General features: G+C 48.7%; 2 protein-coding genes across 2 annotated transcripts; both read left to right on the forward strand.

Annotated features, from left to right (window-relative positions):
• Positions 1 to 3,946: 3,946 nt before the first annotated feature.
• On the forward strand, positions 3,947 to 7,335 carry LOC121352364 (epidermal growth factor receptor kinase substrate 8-like protein 2). The gene is made up of 3 exons (XM_041465233.1): positions 3,947 to 4,175; positions 4,578 to 4,710; positions 5,046 to 7,335. The coding sequence occupies exons 1-3, from the start codon at positions 4,006 to 4,008 to the stop codon at positions 5,115 to 5,117; spliced, it is 375 nt and encodes a 124-aa protein (XP_041321167.1). The 5' UTR covers positions 3,947 to 4,005; the 3' UTR covers positions 5,118 to 7,335.
• Positions 7,336 to 8,671: 1,336 nt separating this feature from the next.
• On the forward strand, positions 8,672 to 15,237 carry TALDO1 (transaldolase 1). The gene is made up of 8 exons (XM_041465230.1): positions 8,672 to 8,913; positions 10,954 to 11,077; positions 11,478 to 11,585; positions 12,144 to 12,275; positions 12,702 to 12,877; positions 12,991 to 13,188; positions 14,319 to 14,464; positions 14,978 to 15,237. Exons 1-8 carry the CDS (start codon positions 8,817 to 8,819, stop codon positions 15,008 to 15,010), a joined length of 1,014 nt encoding a protein of 337 aa, XP_041321164.1. The 5' UTR covers positions 8,672 to 8,816; the 3' UTR covers positions 15,011 to 15,237.
• Positions 15,238 to 18,681: the final 3,444 nt, after the last annotated feature.

The raw sequence follows: 18,681 nt of genomic DNA on the forward strand, positions 1-18,681 counted from the left end.
CTTTGTTTATCAATCACTTCTCTTAGTGGACAAACCCTTCAGCTTTGCTCCCAATTCACCGAGTTCCCAACTGTGGCCACCAAGATTCTGCTGCACTGAGTCGTGGTAGGATCAAGTGGTACAGATGCAGAGTGGAGCAGGGAAAGAATTAGGATCATCTCTCCAATTCCAGTTTTCTCGGTGAGGTTGAGAAAAATAAGGAGAATTTCATTTACACGAGAAGATTGGAGTCTGTTTTTAATGACTGGCAGACAACACATGTAGGGAAACATTTCCACCTGTCTCAGCACAGGAAAACCATAAACAGCAGGATGGAATCCTGGAAGAGAAATGATCAGGTGCCTTCTATCAGGGTGGCACCAGAGGAGAGGAGAGGAGAGGAGAGGAGAGGAGAGGAGAGGAGAGGAGAGTCTCCCTTCTCCTGGGATAGGTGTTGTACGTATTTACCTGCCTTCCACACCCTCAACAGCAAATTTGCCTTATGGATATCACATCAGAAAACAAAAAAAAAAATTGCAAGTGAATTGTTAATTTGACAGGATAACAGCCCTGGGACAGACATTTTTTCCTGCTGTGCTCTTGCTCTTTTCAGAGTAGCCTGAACAAGTTTTCCAGCCAGGAGACCCCAAATTAGCACAAAGAGCCACCCCCCAGCACTACAGTTATTTACACCTCAGCTCTTGGCTGCAGAGGAGTGTCCCGAAGGCCCCAGCAGGAGCACAACCTTCAGCACAGGTCCCCTTGCACAGTCCAGGCGCACACAAAGTACACACCGGCCTCAAACTCCTCCCTCCTGACTCAGTTAATTTCTGGAAAGCCACAGAAGAAGGAATTCCAACCTAACTGGGATTTCCTCCCCTTCCTGGCCTTCAGGGCACTGCTGGGCAAAGGCAGCGCTCCCTCCCTGGCCTGCTGGATTCAGTTTGACTCCTCCAAGCTCTCCCCCACGGTGGAATAACTGAAATGTCCCACAGGGGTATAACCAGACCATGAGCTGTCCCAAAGCACGTGAGCTAAATACAACCCTGCAACCACTGTTGTGGTATCCAGCACTAAATTAGTGGTTTCAACCCCCTTCTGACCACCTAACACAGCTAATGAGGACAGGAAAATTAATTTAAACTGAGCACAATGGGCTCAATTTCCAACGCCAGGTTTTACAGGTTCACAAGGAAGTGAGTTTCCCCAGTACATGGATTTCAAACCACCGGCAAAGCCAGTAGGTCAGAAAGGGAAAAACAGTTGCTGGCAGTGCTGGAAGCAATTATTGCCCTGAGTTACAACAGCGTGACCTAAACTGAGGGAGCACCTGAGCCCCTGTGAATATGGCATCAGGTATCTGTGCAGGTTACATTTCATAAGCAAAAAGATCCCTGGGAAGTGCATTAAAATTGTTCCTACCTGTCCTTTCTCAAGGCAAGACTGTTTTTACATAGAGCAAATATTTTTTTATTAAAAAGACAACACTTTACTCAGCTGGAGAAGAAAAAGATGAGATCTGCAAAATTTCCCTATGCCAGGCAATACAAAACAAAACAAAACAAAGCAAAACTTTTCAGTTTGGGTAAAAAAGAACCTTTCATTTCACTTTTCCACCATTTTCAACAACCTACCATATTCATTTTGTCTCTCTTCAAACAAAAAGCCAATTCAACTTTGAAAACCGTGTATTCTGGTGTCCCAAGCTAACACATAAATGCATTTCTCTTCCCCTGTGCCCAAATAGATCTTAGCATAGAAACATCCAAACTCACTTTTCCTGGGAACCTGCAGAATTCTGTGCCAGCAGCTCAGCATTGCCTGACAAAAACCCCACAGATTTCCAGTGGGTTCTGCCTGCTTTGATTTTCAATTCCTCTTCCCCCAGCTGCTCCCTGCTGTGGCATCTGGGGCAGTTATTTCCACGGGGAAGGACAGGGAGGGTTTCACACCTCATCTTTCCCTGGAGCTGCAGGAGAGCCTTTGGGTCCTGCTGTGTCATCCCCCCCAGCCCCTAAAGCATCATTTCCTTCCACCCTTCCAGGAGCTGCCTCACAGCCCCCCAGGAAGGCCCCACATCAAACCCCAACAGCTTTGGTTTGCCTGCTTCTTCCCAGCCACAAGGGATTTCACTGAAACAAGGGCTGAAAATCCTCCTCAAAAGAGGAGCAGAGGGACTCTGCCCCTCCAAATGCAAACTCCCGGCCACCACCACTCCTGTTCCATCAGTGAACCCACATTTGGTTCCATTATAAGATGGGCCTCCACTAAAACTCCAGTTTTTCTCTCCTGCAGGAATTTTGAGGCCCAGGGAATGGCTGTGCCCAGGAGATTTGCCAAAATCCGCTACGATTTCACTGCGCGAAACGCCAACGAGCTCTCGGTGCTGAAGGATGAAATCCTGGAGGTACGTGACCCCTCCTGGGAAAAGGTGTGTCCCCTCCCCTTCCCAGGGATAGCAGCCAGCACCAACTCCATTTCCCTGGTGGTGCGTGAGCAGTGACAGAGCTCTGCTCAAAGCCAAAGCTGGAACAGGCTGCCTGTGCTGGGCTGTGTCACTTCCTCAGCTCAAACACATCGGTCCCATCTCAACCACGGTGAGGAGGGAGGACAACAGCTCCCTGTCGTGCCCTGCTCATCCCCTGCTGGACACGAATCTGTTCATAGCACCGAGTTACTCTCCACAGTCCTCAGGAGTTTCATGGGGAAAGTGACACTGGATGAACGCCAGATCACTGGAGTTTTCCCAGAATCACAGGATGGCCTGGGCTGGAAGGAACCTTCAAGCTCATCTCATCATGAGTGTGTTCCTCACTCCCAGTTTGTGCTTCCTGCTGCTTCTGTTCCACTGTGGAGCAAAACCTGGAGCTCTGGGATCAGCAAATCACTCACTAGAAGTAGCAGAGAGGACTGAAAAGGTCTCAATCCCAACTCTCCAATTGTAGATTCTCACAGATCTGTCTGTCAACATCAGGCAACAGCCAAGGGGTGATGGGAGGAAAATAAATGGCAACACAGGGGCACAGGAAAATGGGAACATGGTTCTTGGAAACACAGAGTCCATCCCCCCAACCTCTGCTGCCTCATGGGAGCTGGGATTTTCCCCTCTTGCTGTGAAGTTTGCAGGGCAGTTCCCTTATTTCACCAGCCCAAAGGGAACTAAATAACTCAAACCCAGAAAGATGACAAACTGAAGCAGAGCCCCAGCACCAACGCCAGCCCTCAGGGAATGGGACCGTGTCCCTTGTCACCACCTGAGAGCACCACTGGGATCAAAGACTCTGCCAGATCAGTTTACACCCCGGAGCACACCTGGAGCAGGAGCTGGTGGGTGTTGAGGGGTTTATGTCCTTTGAGTGGGGCAGGAGGAACAGGGTGAGTTAGAAACATGAGAAACAACATGGTGCCACTGTAAATGTGTTCACAAAACAGGTGAAAGTGAGGTTCTCTCCCAGTCACACTGCAAGAAACCATAAAGCAGCTTTTTAGATCCCTTGGCTGGGATTCTGTGATCCCTCCTCTCCTTCATCCTGCACAAGAACTGCAGAAATCAGTTTTTCCCAAAGAGAAAGTGAGGTTTCAAAAGCTGAAGGGAGACTCTTGGCTCAGGGGGAAGGGGGAGATTCCCCACTGTCCTCTAGAGCCCTCCAGCCTCCAAAACCGTGGTGACCTCCCTGTACACGTTTGTTCCTGGCAGTATTCTGAAGGTACAAATGTCATCACTCACCTTATTGCTCCAACAGAGCACCTAAGCTTGTTCTTTAGACTAAAATACAAAAGTAAGCACTTTCCTAGGCTGAATTTACAGAGTTAATAAAAATGCTGAGCCACACCCCCATTTTCCTTACAATTCCCACAACACAGGGGCACAGGAAAATGGGAAACACTTTTCTGGGCTGAATTTAAATAAAAATGCTGAGCCACACCCCCATTTTCCTTACAATTCCCCACAAACACATTTAATGGGATTTTTGACTGAAGATTTGCTTTCATTCCCTATTTGTTTCTACAGAACTTATTCACCAAATGGATGAGCTGAATGACGAACTGCTTAAGAAGATCACAAACAATAAAATTCAGCCTCCCCACAGGAATTTCAAAGTGGAAAAGCCTCAGCAAGTTTTTGTGCCCCTCACCTTTGAATCCAGCACTGAAGAAGTCAAAGCCTGGCTGGAGGCCAAGTCATTCAGCAAAGAGTAAGATTTGCTCTATTGCCACATGAAACGCTCGTCCTTCCCTGGAGAAGGAGCTGGGGAGGCTGCTGGCACCATCTCACCTGGGACAAGTCACTGGGATTTACTTACAGAGCCTGTGCTGCAAGTTAGATTTCAACCCTCTTAAATCCAGGCTCTATAGCCAGGATGTTCAGAGCCCAAACGCACTCCCATTCTTTCTTATAAACATTTTCTTGGAGAAAAATAATCAACGAACTAAACCCACGGCCTGAAATGCCACTGGAATCAGCTGCCACCCTGGCACAGCCCCAGGGCCCTGTGATACGATCCCAGTGCAGCTCCCAGCCTCCCATCTCCCACTCCTCACCTCTGGCACGAGCCACGTGCAGCACATCCATCATCTCCCACTTTGTGTCTCCCCAGGACCGTGGAACACCTGGGCATCCTCACCGGAGCTCAGCTCTTCTCCCTCAACAGAGAGGAGCTGAAGAAGGTGTGTGGTGATGAGGGAAACAGAGTGTACAGCAAGATCACGGTGGAGAAGAACCAGCTGGAGGTAAGTGTTTTTCTGGATAATTCCTGATGGAATGGGGGGCTGTACCAGCAGTGTCAGATAGCTCATTAAGGAGGCATTTTAAGAAACATAATTTGGGGAAAAAAATGCAACCAAACCTACACCAGCAATAAAACACATGTAAAAATTCTGAAGTGTCTTTTAAGCAAAAGGCCCCAAATCCATAAGATCCCCCTGTTTCCACTAATTAATCTGCTTTTTACTGATATCACCTATCCCTTTGAAACTAGCTCTACTCCTACAGCATTCATTAAATACTGTAATTTAACTACAGCTTGAAGTTCCAATCCCAACTTCCTGTTTTGTTTCCATTTCAGAAAAGCAGAGGGGAGTCAGAGCTCCAAGAAATCATGAAGCGCCGCCAGGAAAGGATTGATTCTGCTAATTAAAGTCTCTCTGCTTTATTTCAGCTCTTAGCCCTAAGTAGTGCAGGAAAAAAGGGAATGAAAGCAATGATTCCCGGCCAGGCCGGAGGCAGCAGAGCTCCCCTTGGGGTCCAGCTGCCACCAGAGTGACAATTCCTTGAACACTGTTGGGAAGGGTTGACAATAAGACCATATCCCACTGGGAAAGGTGTTTTAATTTTGCATGAAGTATTTTTTTTATAACTATATATTTTATACCGAAATTTTCCGTGCATGCGATCAGAGCAGGATTCACAGGGGCTGGAGGTACAACAAGGGCTGGATTCAAACAAGGACCCCCAGAGCTTTTCTCCAAGGGCTGTCCCTGCTCCCACCCCTCGCTGGCAGAGCAGGCCTGGACACAGCTGAGGAGAGCCCAGCCTCAAGGCCTGGAGCCTGCACCACGGGAATAAGGCTTGGAGCCCTGCACTGCTTTGGGTTTGAGGAAAGGACATTAAAGCTCATCCTGCTCCAGCCCCCATCATGGGCAGGGACGCCTTTCCCAAGCCCGAGTTGCTCAAATCCTGTCCAGCCTGGCCTTGGACACTTCCAGGGATGGGGAGTAACGACCCCTCTGGGCAACCTAAGGCAGCCCCATTTCCATTTCCTCCTCAGTGCAGTGTCCCCTGCAGCCCATGAGCACAGGCTGCTGACAACTCCCTGTCCCCCTCCTGTCCCTCGTGCCCCCTCACTGGACAAGGCTGGAATGGCAACACACATTCCCAAAGTCTGGCTGCTTCCTTAAATCCACGGACCAGTTAGTGCTGGCTCTGAGCGGCTGAAATGAGCTCTCAGTGCCTAGAAAGGAGCAGGAGTGACAGACAAAGGGATCTGAATGTGGACACAGGTGAGTTCCACCTGCCCACTGCTGCTGATGCACAGCCTGGGCTCAGGGCAGCTGTGCAGCCCTTCCCTGGGCCACTGATCCTGCACTGGAATGTTGTGGTGTTGCCAAACCCGGCCTCAGCCAGGAGAAGATAAGCCCTGACCATTTGCTCCCGTCCCAGGCACGCCCACAGCCCTTCCCAGGGTTGGTCACTCGTCCCCACCTTCACGTTTTCCCTGTAAAAAGTCAGCTGAAATGATTCCCAAATAGCTGAAACCCCAAAGCACACTGGGAAAGGCAGCTTTAACTCCAAATACATGGGCACAAGGAAAAAAAAATCTAATTTAGCACAGGATGTTGCTCTTGACTTCCTGTTTTCCTTCATAAAGTTATGTGCATTTATACATAACAATCTGTAAGTAGGGGGTGAGGAGAACTTCTCTCCCTAGAGGCAGAATTAGTGATTATGCTTCCAAAATTTACTCACAATTTCACAGCTGAAGCAAGCAGCGTAGTTCCAGTCCACAGCAAGTTTGGCACATTGCATTTCTGTCTCTGTTTAGCTGACAGACCAACCTGACTGCAAAGCAGTGAAGCAAACACAGCTCCAGAGCTGCCCGCAGCCCAGGCACAGCTGGGTTTTCTCTCTCAGCACGAGCTGAGTCTTTGCCCAAATTTGTGTCTCTGTTGCACATTTAATGGAAAAAGCTTTAACACAGCTGGGGAACTCGTGTCTTCATCTGAGAGCACCAGTGCTCCTCAGTTCTGCCTTTATTCCCAAGTGTCTCCGACGGATAATCTGCTTTCTTCATTTAAAGAGGACACTGCTGGCACCAGCAGAATGAGGGTGCAGGCAAGGGGGGATCCTGGGTTTAGTCACAGCCCTGCTGGGATCTGAGAAGGGCACTCACCTTGTCAGGGAGGGATGAAGAGGACAATCCTCCTGAGAAGCCCTGGCGCTGGATTAGGGTGGAGAAGGGAAGCAGGATGGCAAGCACAGGAGGTGAAAAAGTTTCTAAAATGAAAATAAAAACAAATGTTGAGCTAGGAAACACACCACCTTCTAGTCCTGGGGTGTAGAGGAAGCAAATCACAGGGAATTACAGTTATCTGGGATTTTAACAGGAGTGTACACGACAGCTCTGTAAAGCTGGGAGCCGCAGGAGCACTTCCCAAAACAAAATCTCAGCAGACCTTATTGCAGAGGTCACTTTTACAAATTTCCATGTGACTGAGCTGTGCATCTGTTCTGTTTGTACTGCCTGCAGACACTGCTATAAAGTACTGTACATTGATGTAACTGAGCGAAGGAGACAATGACATAACCATGCACTGTACCAGAGTTATTAAAATAGTTAAGTTATACTTATAAATCCATCTCTGTCTCTTTCACTGGGTTCTCATAATGGTTTGACACTGACAGTTTCAGAAACTCAGCAAAATGTCTGAAACCACACATTTCCTTTTGGGTTTGGGGACTGACATTCAATAGGAAGGGTGTTATGGTCTGGATAGCTGTGTTTTAAAAATAGGGGCAAACCATTACAAGGCCGTACAAAAGCACATTTGTGCTTATCTGGAAGGGAGATGACTCTGGCAGCCATCCTAAGTGGAACAATATAGAAAGAAGGAACAGCATAAACCCCTGACTCAGCGCCTGTTACATGGGTTCTCCAATTCCAGCCAAGAGCCATCCTCAGTTTCAGGAGGCAAAAGTTTGTTTTCTCTTTTCCCCAGTAATTAAGTTACTCAGTTGAAATAACTGGTAATGTCTTTTGTAAATGTTTAGGGGAGGTCATTTTCCAAGTAGGACCACACTAACAAGAACACCTCCTCTACAGCCTAAATAAAGTTTAGGCAAACCAAGAGTCCAAAGAGTCCAAACCCTGCTGGGTCGGCGGCTGGAGCTGTGCCCGACAAGCCATTCCGAACCTTCCACGACGGCAGGGGAGGGAGCACAGAGCGCTGAGCTCCTGCAGCCGGGCAGCACCGCGCGCAAAACAGAGGTGAAAATCTCACACATCATAAGAATTAAGTACCAGAAAAGCTCCAGGCTGAACTCCTTTCCTTGTCTGGTCTAGTGGAAGATGTTCCACCCGTGGCATGGGGTGAACCTGGATGGTCTTTAAAGTCCCTTCCAGCTCAAACCAGTCTGGGAATCTGTGATTCCATGACTCACAAGGGAGTCTCTATTCCATGGCAAAAAACCCAGAGACAGTACGAACCTGTTTCAATTCAAACAGGACTTAAACCTAAAGCTTCTTTGCATTATTCTTTCTTGGGTTGGGCAAAGCATGAAAAGGTCCCCTCAGGGCCGCCTCCCCTCAGGGCCGCCTCCCCTCAGGCGCGGCGCCGAGCCTCCCCTCACGGCCGCCTCCCCTCAGGGCCGCCTCCCCTCAGGCCTGCCCGCCGCCATCTTGCGGCACCGGCGGCGCCCGGGCCCAGCGCGGCCATGAGGGACGGGCGGCTTGGGGGCGGGTCGGGCGCCGCTCCGGCCGTGGGGAAGAGCCCCGAGTGGTTCTGGGGACCGGAGATCGCGGGGCCGGGAGATCCCGGGGCCGGCAGAGCCCCGGGCACGCTCTGCTGGGGACAATGGCGGCGTCAGGGTCGCCAAGGCGACCGCCCGCCCCGGCCCCCCGGCCCCCGAACCAGCCAATCAGAATCGTTCTCCCTCCCGCTGCCCCGCCCCGGCTCCTCCCGGCCGCGTCCGTCTCGTGTCCGCGCTCCTGATTGGCCGCTGCCGCCCAGCCGGGCTGGGATTGGCGCGGGAGCGCGCGGGCCGCGGGTGCGCGCGCAGGCCGGTCCCCTCCGGGCACGCACCGTCCCTTATAGGCACGCGAGCCCCCACAGCCGCGGACATGTCGGTGTCCCCCGTGAAGCGGCAGAAGATGGAGTCGGCGCTGGACCAGCTCAAGCACCACACCACGGTGGTGGCCGACACCGGGGATTTCAACGGTGAGGGGCGGCGCGAGGGGATCCCGTCACCGCATCTTCTCCTTAGCCCCCTGTCCCGCCCCCCTTCACGGAGAGTGGGCGCGCCCGGCCGAAGGGGCGCGCGCTGGGGGGAGCGAACCACCCAGCGGCCGGAGGGGGGCGGGGGGAGGCGCTCGGCGGCGGCGCCTCGGTCCCGTCCCGGGCAGATCCCGCCGGGCGGGACATTTTCCAGACCCTCCCGTGATCTTCTCCCGGTCTGCCCTCGAGTGTGCCCTGACCAGCACGTCCAGCTCTGCCTGCTGTCAGACTCAAGCCAGGCTCTGCTGTGCTAATGAATTCGGGTTTTCTTCCAGTGACCTGTCCAGATCTGGGACGTGTTTGGGGTTTTTCCAAACTCAAGGCAACCCGGTCCAGCGGAGGGTGTCGCTGCCCGTGGCAGGGGGTGGAACTGGACAATCTTTAAGGTCCCTTCCAACCCAATCATTACAGGATTATGTAAAAATAAGGCCAGAGTGCTTTTGTTTCCCTTATCTGCTGAGAATGAGCCAGCACACTCCTTTCTGAGAAAGGGAGGTGGCCTTCGATTAAAACGCCACTTGTTCCCAAGCTGTCGCTGCCTGGCCCGACACAGACACAGAGCCTGCTCGGCCCATCAGAGCCAAGAACTCCCTCCCCGGGTGTCTCTGGGTTGTGCAGAGCAGCCCTTGAATCCTGTCCTGTCCTCAGCAGGCCTGCAGTAATCCCTCCACCGCTTGCCTAATCCTGCTGGTGTAACAGTAAACAATCCCAAACAGCCACTGTCAAATGTCTTAAGAGTACTAAACTTAAGGTGGAGAGAGCACAGGGGTGGCAACAGCTCAGACACAGAAAATAAAACAAACCCCCAGATGGCCAAGGGGGCGTTTGTGTGCAGGCACGGTAAGGATTGCAGAATATCCCACAGGGATCATCGAGTCCAGCTCCTGGCCCTGTCAGGACATCCCCGAGTTGTTCTCTGGGCTGCTCTTATCAGCTGGGGGTTACTCTGAGAGGCCTAACAAGGCAGGAGCCTTACCTGGCTCGCTCCTGGCAGGTTAAACCCTGGAGGAGGTGAAGGTGGTTGCTGCTGCTGCTGGTTCCCAGTGGTGTTTGTAGAAGGAGTTTCATTGATGTGCTGCTCTGCTTTAAGCAGTACCCACGTGAACTGAAGTTCTGAAGGAGCTGTTTGTATGGAGTTGACCTTTCTCCAGGATCCTGATCATTGCCTGGGATGGATCTATGGAAAAACAAGGCTTGTTTTTAGTACAGTTGCACTCTCTCACTCGGGGTTTCATCCCTGTGCAGAAATGCTGAGGAGAAGGGGCTGGTAATATAGATTTTGTTATTTTTTTGACATTTTAATTGTATTGTTGAAACTGCTGAGCGGCCTGCAGAGGCTCTGCCCCGTTTGCCCTGGTGCCAGGCTGTGATTACAGCCGGACAATGTGTGCCACAGCCTGCTGGAGCAAAAGCTGGCATCACCTGGAACAGGCGTAGTCCAGGGGTTAGGCTAAGACCAAGGGTCAAGTGTCCTCCTGGTAGGACAAGGAAATGAGAAGAGCAGACACTGAGAAACTGCAGCTGTGTGGAAAAGGTTTAAAAAGCAGTAAGAAAAGGTGCTGGAGTCTCACAGGTGAATTCACCTGTCCTGGCCCCATCAGTTGGACACAAACAAAAGCCTGCATTTCTGACTGCTTGAAGGGAAGGTCCCCTGTTCTTTATTCCCCTCCGTGATTCCTGGAGCTCAGCTGTGCTGGTTGGGATGGAGTTTGGAAATTAGTACTACTTCTCTCCATCCGTCATTTCTACAGGTTTTTACTTTTGGGCAATTTCTGTAGTTTATAAACTTTAAAGTTTGCTGTATCTTGTGACTGCAGCCCACTTGTTCTGTGCTCTGGCACAAGCCAGCCTTCAGGCAGTGTTTAAGCACCACTGATGTGCTCTGTCATTAACAAGTGTTTACATTCTCACCTGGCTGAGCAAAACCCTTCTGATTTCTCAGGCTGGCTGGCTGTTTCAAACAGGCTGGTTTTCTTCCCTTAGCCATAGATGAGTACAAGCCCCTGGATGCCACCACAAACCCCTCCCTGATCCTTGCTGCGGCTCAGATGCCGGCATACCAGAAGCTTGTGGATGATGCTGTTGCCTACGGGAAGAAGCTTGGTGGGTAAGTAAAGAGGGGTTTCATCTCAGCAGAGCTATATTTAAAATGCCTTCTTTATATACAAGCAAGGTACTGGGGTTTCCCCCTTGTACTTGTGGGTTTGTCTCCTGCCCCAAAAGGCCTCAACACTTTGAGAAAAATCCTTATGCCCATTCCAGATGTGTTTTTCAGAAGTGTATCCTCATTTCCCAGCTCACACCTGGCCCTCCTTGCTCAGGAAAGGAGCAGCACCATGAAAAAGAGTGTCCAAAGGCTAATCCTGCTGGCAGGACAGAAGTGGCTCATTTGAACTCTGGAATTTAATGTTAAATGGGCTGTGAAATTTGATCTTCAAATCCACAGTGAAGTGTAAACTCACCTTTTTTTTACCCCCATAAATGCTTTTGCTCTTTATGGTTTTCAGGTCAGAAGAGGAGCAGATCAAAAATGCTTCTGACAAACTTTTTGTATTATTTGGGGCTGAAATCCTGAAGAGGATACCTGGCCGTGTGTCCACAGAAGTAGATGCAAGGTTGGCTCTTTTCCCTCTGTGTTATCCTGGATATTTGTAAATACAAAATGTGACTTGAGTTGGAGAAAGATTTTTTTTTGCCTAGAAGACCAGCAGGACTTACATTATTAATATTTAAAAGTGTGGGTTTCCCTTAGTTTGACTAGAACTCTGTAACAAAAACAAGTAGCACTGACCTTGGATTTTCATAATCTTCCTCTCGCTGCTTACGCAAGGGAAACCTCACACTTCCAGTGGCAGTTTTGTTAATTCTCTTCTCTGTGATAGTAGCTGCTCAATTTAGAAAGAGATCTGTTTGGACAGTTTTTTCAAGACTTGCACAGGACTTTGCTGTTAACTTGCTCAATGCCAATTTTTGTTAATGCTCAGCTTCTGAATTCATTATGAGAAACTTCCTTCTCGGGCTGACAGTCCAGGAGGGATCTGAGAACACAAACCTACTGTTGGCATGTAAATGCTGATAAAACAGGACAATGTTTTCCCATGGGGCCTTGGGGCAGAGAATTAAAAAAAAATAATAATAAATCAGTTTTAAACAATGCTGCTCTTGCCTTAAAGGTTGTCCTTTGATAAGGAAGGAATGATTCAAAGGGCGAGGCGCCTCATCGACCTCTACAAGGAAGTAGGAGTTGGTAAAGATCGGATTCTCATCAAGCTCTCCTCAACGTGGGAAGGAATCCAGGCTGGCAGGTAAGGCTGTGTGTGCCTGGTGTGCTGATTCACGGCATGCTCCTGCCCGTCCACAGGCACTGACATCGCATTCTGCACTTCAATAAACAGCAGTGCTGAAAGCACGGCATGAGGAAGTCTGCCATGAGCACGGAAGGTGCCCTGCCACAGCCTGCTGTTGAAATAGGCAAAGTTTCTTCATACAAGGGCCACAGTTCCTGAAATACCCTGCTAAGCTGGCTGCATGTGGCTAGAGGAACAGCATTAATAAAGCAGAGTTTGGCAGCACAAAACATTTGCTGTTAGCTGACAACTTTAAAGCTTGCCGAGTGCACCCCGTTCCTAAATTAACTCAAGGAATTCAGTAGTTAGAACTTAGCAGCTCGTTCCTGAATATGAATTCTGTAGGTGAGCAAAGTGCTGTTCTAAGCCAGCCTGTGTCTGCAGGGTTCTGGAGGCCGAGTATGGGATTCACTGCAACATGACCTTGCTGTTCTCCTTTGCTCAGGCTGTTGCCTGTGCTGAAGCTGGAGTTACTCTGATTTCCCCGTTCGTGGGACGGATCCTGGACTGGTATGTTGCAAACGGAGACAAGAAAAGCTACGAGCCTTCGGAGGATCCAGGTGAGCACACTGCTGAGAAAACAACAGCTGCTCAAACAGTTCACTCATAAAAATCATGGCAAAATGCTGGGTTTGAGCATGTTCTAAATAAAGTTGCTGGTTCCTACTTTTAGGAGTGAAGAGTGTCACCAAGATCTATAACTACTACAAAAAGTTTGGCTACAAAACCATCGTGATGGGCGCCTCGTTTCGCAACACGGGCCAGATCAAAGCGCTCACGGGCTGTGACTATCTCACCATTTCACCCAAGCTCCTGGCAGAGCTCAGCAAAGAGCATGTCAAGTTAACTCCCACACTCAGTGTCAAAGAGGGTGAGTCTACTCCTGGGGGCTTGTTCCGACTTCCTTTCTTCTGCAGTGTTGAGAGTCTGGGGTTCTGGTCAGTGCTGTGGTACTTGCTGCCATCCTGCTTTAGGAATAAATCTAATTTCCTAGAGGAAATATTGTAACCTCAGAAGGAAATACTGTAGCTTCAGTACAATATCACTGCTACAACTACTGACACTGAGCACTAATTGGACTACAATGGGTTTGGAGTCTGCTTCCATACTCTGCACCTCTCCCCACGGGACAGGCAGAGAAGAGGAAAGTTAACCTGCAGATGCTCAGGATGAAATTTTACTGAACAGTAGCAAAGATGCCAAACCTGGCTTCATCTTAATCTCTAGACATGCCAAGAGGTGTTTTCCCTCTAGAAATTAGAAACTAATCATACACAAGACTGAGTGATTTGATCTGGTGACACTGTGCCATGATGGCATGGAATCCTTGCTCCCATTACACCACTTCAAGCCCAGGTTGGAAGGGACTTGGAGCAATTTGGGATAGTGGATGGTGTCCCTGCTTGTGGCCAGGGTGTGGAACTGAATGAGCTTTAAGGTTCCTTTCCACCCAAATAATTCAAGGATTCTCTGATACTCTCCCTTTTCTGCAGCCTCATTGAAATGCTGGTTTACATCTCAAAGCAGCTCTGTGCACAGCTGTAGCCATGGGTTGCTGCCCACAGGCTGCTGCTGGCCTGGGAGCCTGCTATCAAGCGAGCTTTTGTTAGTTCTTGCCAAATAATCAAAGCCCTAATTGTTCAGAATATTTGCTTAGAACGTCTCACTGCTGTGGGGTGGTTACACAATTCCTCAGAATAGGCCTGGAATTGCTGTGCCATTCTGCAGCAGGTACAAGATAATGACACACACAAACACTGTTTTAAGATAAACTGATTTATTAGGCTACCTTTTTCTTTTTCCTCTTTGTTCTCCTCCAGCCATATCAGGAGCACTTTCAATCTCACATCCCAAATGTGCTCCTGCAGCAAGTCATACTGAGAGTATTTAGAATTTTTCCAACAACTAGAAATAGTCAGAACTCAAGACAATTTTAGGAAGTCTGAATTTGATAAGAATCTGATCACCTGCTCTGTTTGTTTTTCTCCTTCTCCTGCACAGCTCAGGCGTGTGATCTTGAGAAGATCCACCTGGATGAGAAGGCATTCCGCTGGCACCACAACGAAGACCAAATGGCTGTGGAAAAGCTCTCTGATGGCATCAGGAGATTTGCTGCAGATGCCGTTAAGCTGGAGAGGATGTTAAAGGTAGGTATCATGCTCCTCCTGTGTACTGCAGCCAGCCTGGTGTGGCTGAGGATTAAACAAGTCTGGGCAGGTCTTTGGACAGGTTATGTAGGACAGGCCACCTAAATTCACTGAACCTGGTAAGCCTCACTGCACGCCAAGAAAGAATTGGTGCCAAGTGTGGGCCACACCTGCAGCCTGAGCCGCAGGACTGGCAGCTCATCAGGATAACTGTCAAAGTGAGAAGTCCCTTAAATCTGATTCTGAGCTGGCAGCAGCAGCACAGGACACAAATAATCTGCAGGTAGTGAGCTGGAAATAAATCATGTTTGTACTTGTAGGCACTAAGAAAGAGCAGATCTGCTGTCAAAGTCTTATGTCAGATTGTGGAGAGGCTTTCACATAGGATTCATCAAACTGTGCTTTTTGAGGAAGAAATACTCAGTATACCTGATCTAGGCATTTGGTGACTGGCAGCTCCTTGCAGCATTCCCAAACTCTTACTCAGCTGTTCTTTGTTTATTCTTTTTCTAGGAGCGAATGTTCAGCACTGAAAATGGGAAATAAAAAAAAGAAAAAATAATAATCAGCATTTCCCTGAGTGCTCCAAGCTGAGGTGGATCGGATCACCTGAGGTTCAGTGGATGTACAAATGTCTTACCTGTACAAGTATCATGCTGTGTATGGATAGATTTCTGTATCATGCTTTTTTTTTTTTTAATCAATTTGCAAAGGGACAAATGGAATTTCAAATTTTTGTGGCACTTTTGTCAATACATGCAAATTAAAACCGACTTGCCTTGTAACATGGTCAATTCATTGTTGCAGGAGACGCCTGATCTCCAAATTCCTTATTAAGTCTTCAGTCCTGACACATTGAAGAAAACAGTTTTTACTTTCAGGTTGTTTTAAAGAGCAAACACAGATTTCACTAGCCCCTCTTGGTACAAAACCCACCAACACTCCTGTGAGACACATATATATGTCAAAACATATATATGTAACATACTCATTTATACAGATCCTGTTCTATGAAGAGGAGACAAGAACAAGTGATAGGACAACAAGGAAATGGCCTCAAGTTGTGCCAGGGAAGGTTTAGACTGGATATTGGGGAACATTTCTTCACTGAAAGCTGTCCAAGCTGGCACAGCTGCCCAGGGCTGAGTCCCCATCCCTGGAGAGATTTAAAGACACGTGGATGTGGCACCTGGGGACAGGGATAGTGGTGGCTTTAGCAGTGCTGGGGAAATGGCTGGACTTGATGGTCTCAGCAGTCCTTTCCAACCTCGGTGATTCATTCCATGGTTCTAAGAGATCCCTGCTCATACACGGATGCAATTAGCTGTTTCCTGAAAAAGTTGCCTATACTTACAACAAAGGGAGAAAAGGCAGCAGTGTGGCTCCAGCACTGACAGCCACGTGCTCTGTCCACACCAAGGGAGGCACTGATCCTCCCCCCAGTGTGACACAGCAGCTCTGCTGTCAGCACATCCACAACAACCTGGGAGCTGCTGTTCCAGCCAAAGGCACAGCCAGCTACAATCAGACACAGGCAGCTGCTGCTCCCTCCCAGCCTGCCCTGGGAATAGTGCCAGTCTGCCGGAGGGAGGCGAAGTCCCCGGGGGACTCATCCAGCCCCCTGTCCCTCAGCTGTTGGTGAGGGGGGAGGCAGACCAGGCAGAAAGCAGGCTGCCCAAAGGAAGGCTTTTTTCCTGTCAAAGTCAAGCCAGCACTAAAACCTTGTCCCTGCCCCTCCCTACAGCCATCGGACTCCGCACTGCACATCCCTTCTCACTTTAACCTATTTTGCATTTTTCACTTTTACTAAACTGACAATTCCAACAGAGATTCCTAGAATGGTTTGGGTTGGAAGGGGACCTTGAAGACCATCTCATTCCACCCCCCTGCCTTGAGCAGGTCGCTGTGCTCTAACACCAAACACTGCAGCCACCAGGGCAGGGTAAGGATTCAGGCATGTAGAATTTGGGGACTTGGTGCTATCAAACTGGCTGGTCAGAGGCTTGGAACCTCTGGAATAAATACCCCTTTTACGCCCTGAGTGAGGCCACAACCTTCACATGCATGGAATTTGTCCACTCACATAGCTGAGACACAACTGGGTCAGTAACACCATGGAGATCAAATGAAACTGAAGCATTGCAGAAGGTGCTCAAGAGAGAATGAAATACTGCAGTGAAAGAGGAAAAAGAGGTAGGAAAAGGTGCCTGAGTAACAGTTAAGCCTTACTCCACTTACCAACAGATGCCTCTCGAGCTGAGGAGGCAAGAGGGGTCACGGGGTCAGTCACGGGATCCTTTCCTTCCTGTGGTGGCAGCTGGTGTTTCCTCCCCAGCACTGGGGTTCTTTCTCTGCAGCACACATGGATCTTGTGAGGTGCCTGACATCCGTGGCTAAGCCACAAAGTCCACATCCTTTCTGAAATGAAAAAAAACCCCAAGCACCACATAAACCTTCAGCTTGTACTGCTCTTTAGTCAGTCACACAAAGTGTGTTCACTCCTTAACTCTTCCTCAACATCTCCTTTCTTCTGCAGATGGAGGGATCTCTCCCAGGGCCCTGTCTGTGCCCTGCTTACAAACTCCTTCTAGGATTTCCCACATCTCCATACCTCCTCAGATTAAGACATCAGGAGATGTCTCCTGTCTCTTAGGAAGGTCTGTGGCTCTCACAGCCACAAAGACAGGACTCAGGAATTAGGGGCAGATACAACACAGATATTTGGAGAAATCCCGAAGAATCAATAGATAAACTTTAAAGCATTGATTTTAAAATGACAGCACCTTTCCCAACCTTTCCTTGTGGTGGCTGCTCTCTGATTTCAACATCCAGCTCTGTGCAAACACACAAAGCTTGGAGGGGGGTTGGAAAAGCTTTTCCTTCCTTCCATCACACACTGTGCTAAGGGAGACACACTGCTGCTCCCAGCACCTCCTCCATTCCTGAAATGGGGTACAGGAAAGCAGAGCTGTTGGAAGAACAGACACAGTAAGTACATCCATTTATATTCACCTTCCCAACATGGAATTAAATTTAAAATTAGTCCTTAGATTCACTGGTTATGTCTATCCAATACAGCCATCACAGGCCAGTATGGATGGCACCAAACCCAGAGAGTTCCATTTGGAAATACTCAAGTAAAGCAGGAACAAAGAGGTACTTCCATCTGTTCTGGCCCTTGTTTGAATGCACACAAGATGAACAAAGCAGCAGATTCCATTAAAAAAATGTAAGTTGTTTTGTTTTTTTTACAACATTATACTGTAGAAGCCCCAAGGAAAGAATCTTAATTAAATATGCTAATACACAAATTGCATGCTGGTATGACCAACAACCACCAGCTGCAGACAGGGCCAGAGCTCAAACATCTTGTCAGGATCCTCAAGAACATGAAAACTGAGATCACACCCACAGGCAGGTCTTGGGGCTCTGCTTTCCAGAGTTAAGCAGTTTCCCAACTGCTGCACCAGCACCCCTCTTCCCAGCTTGGGTGTAAACCTGCCAGGAAAGGCTCCCATACCTTAGGGATGGTAGGCTGTCCTCTTTTTGGGTGAAGAAATCCTTTGTGGGGTGCAGGACAGCAGTGCTCCTTTACAGCTGTGAGCCAACATCTGAGAACACAACTCATCCCTTTGGATTCATCCTGCTCCATGTGCTGCAGGGGCACTCTGATGCTTCTAGCAGGTACCTCCACATCTGCCTGTAAAAATATCAGAGGAAAACAGAGGATGTGGTCCCAGCTATTAAGCCCAGAGAAGAGATAAAACTGTGAGTCCCATTAAAAAAAAAAAAAAAAAAAAAAAAAAAAAAAAACCAAAATGTGGTAAAACTGTGAGTCCCATTAAAATAAAAAAAAAAAAAAACTAAAAAATAAAACCAAACTCCCACCCAGATAAATAAAATAATAAAACCCACCAGCTGGATGTTACCAGGAACAGATTTCCAAGGAAACAAGCCTGCCTGGTAACATTCCCAGGACCAAAGCACCAAGCATTGCACAACACAATGCTGAAACAATAAAGGTTTGTGTAGGATGAAAATCTCCCAAATTTGAAGGTTTTAAATTCTTTGGAAAACAAAGAAGAGAGACAAAAACCCCTCAGTATAAACACCACTGCTTGGATGCCTGGGATGGGATTGTTCACAGGGCTCCTCAGCTGGAACAAGCACAAGGTACAGAACATAAACTGAGGCACCTAAATTCTTCCCCCAGGAAG

Source organism: Pyrgilauda ruficollis, unplaced genomic scaffold, assembly GCF_017590135.1.
Source record: "Pyrgilauda ruficollis isolate IOZ18807 unplaced genomic scaffold, ASM1759013v1 scaffold187, whole genome shotgun sequence".
NCBI lineage: Eukaryota > Metazoa > Chordata > Aves > Passeriformes > Passeridae > Pyrgilauda > Pyrgilauda ruficollis.

Excerpts from the sequence above, each read along its gene's own strand:
- LOC121352364 (XM_041465233.1), top strand. The coding sequence starts at position 4,006 with ATGGATGAGCTGAATGACGAACTGCTTAAGAAGATCACAAACAATAAA. Across the intron at positions 4,176-4,577 it reads GCCAAGTCATTCAGCAAAGA|GACCGTGGAACACCTGGGCA; the intron begins GTAAGATTTGCT and ends GTGTCTCCCCAG. Across the intron at positions 4,711-5,045 it reads TGGAGAAGAACCAGCTGGAG|AAAAGCAGAGGGGAGTCAGA; the intron begins GTAAGTGTTTTT and ends TTTCCATTTCAG.
- TALDO1 (XM_041465230.1), top strand. The coding sequence starts at position 8,817 with ATGTCGGTGTCCCCCGTGAAGCGGCAGAAGATGGAGTCGGCGCTGGAC. Across the intron at positions 11,078-11,477 it reads TACGGGAAGAAGCTTGGTGG|GTCAGAAGAGGAGCAGATCA; the intron begins GTAAGTAAAGAG and ends TATGGTTTTCAG. Across the intron at positions 12,878-12,990 it reads CGAGCCTTCGGAGGATCCAG|GAGTGAAGAGTGTCACCAAG; the intron begins GTGAGCACACTG and ends TCCTACTTTTAG.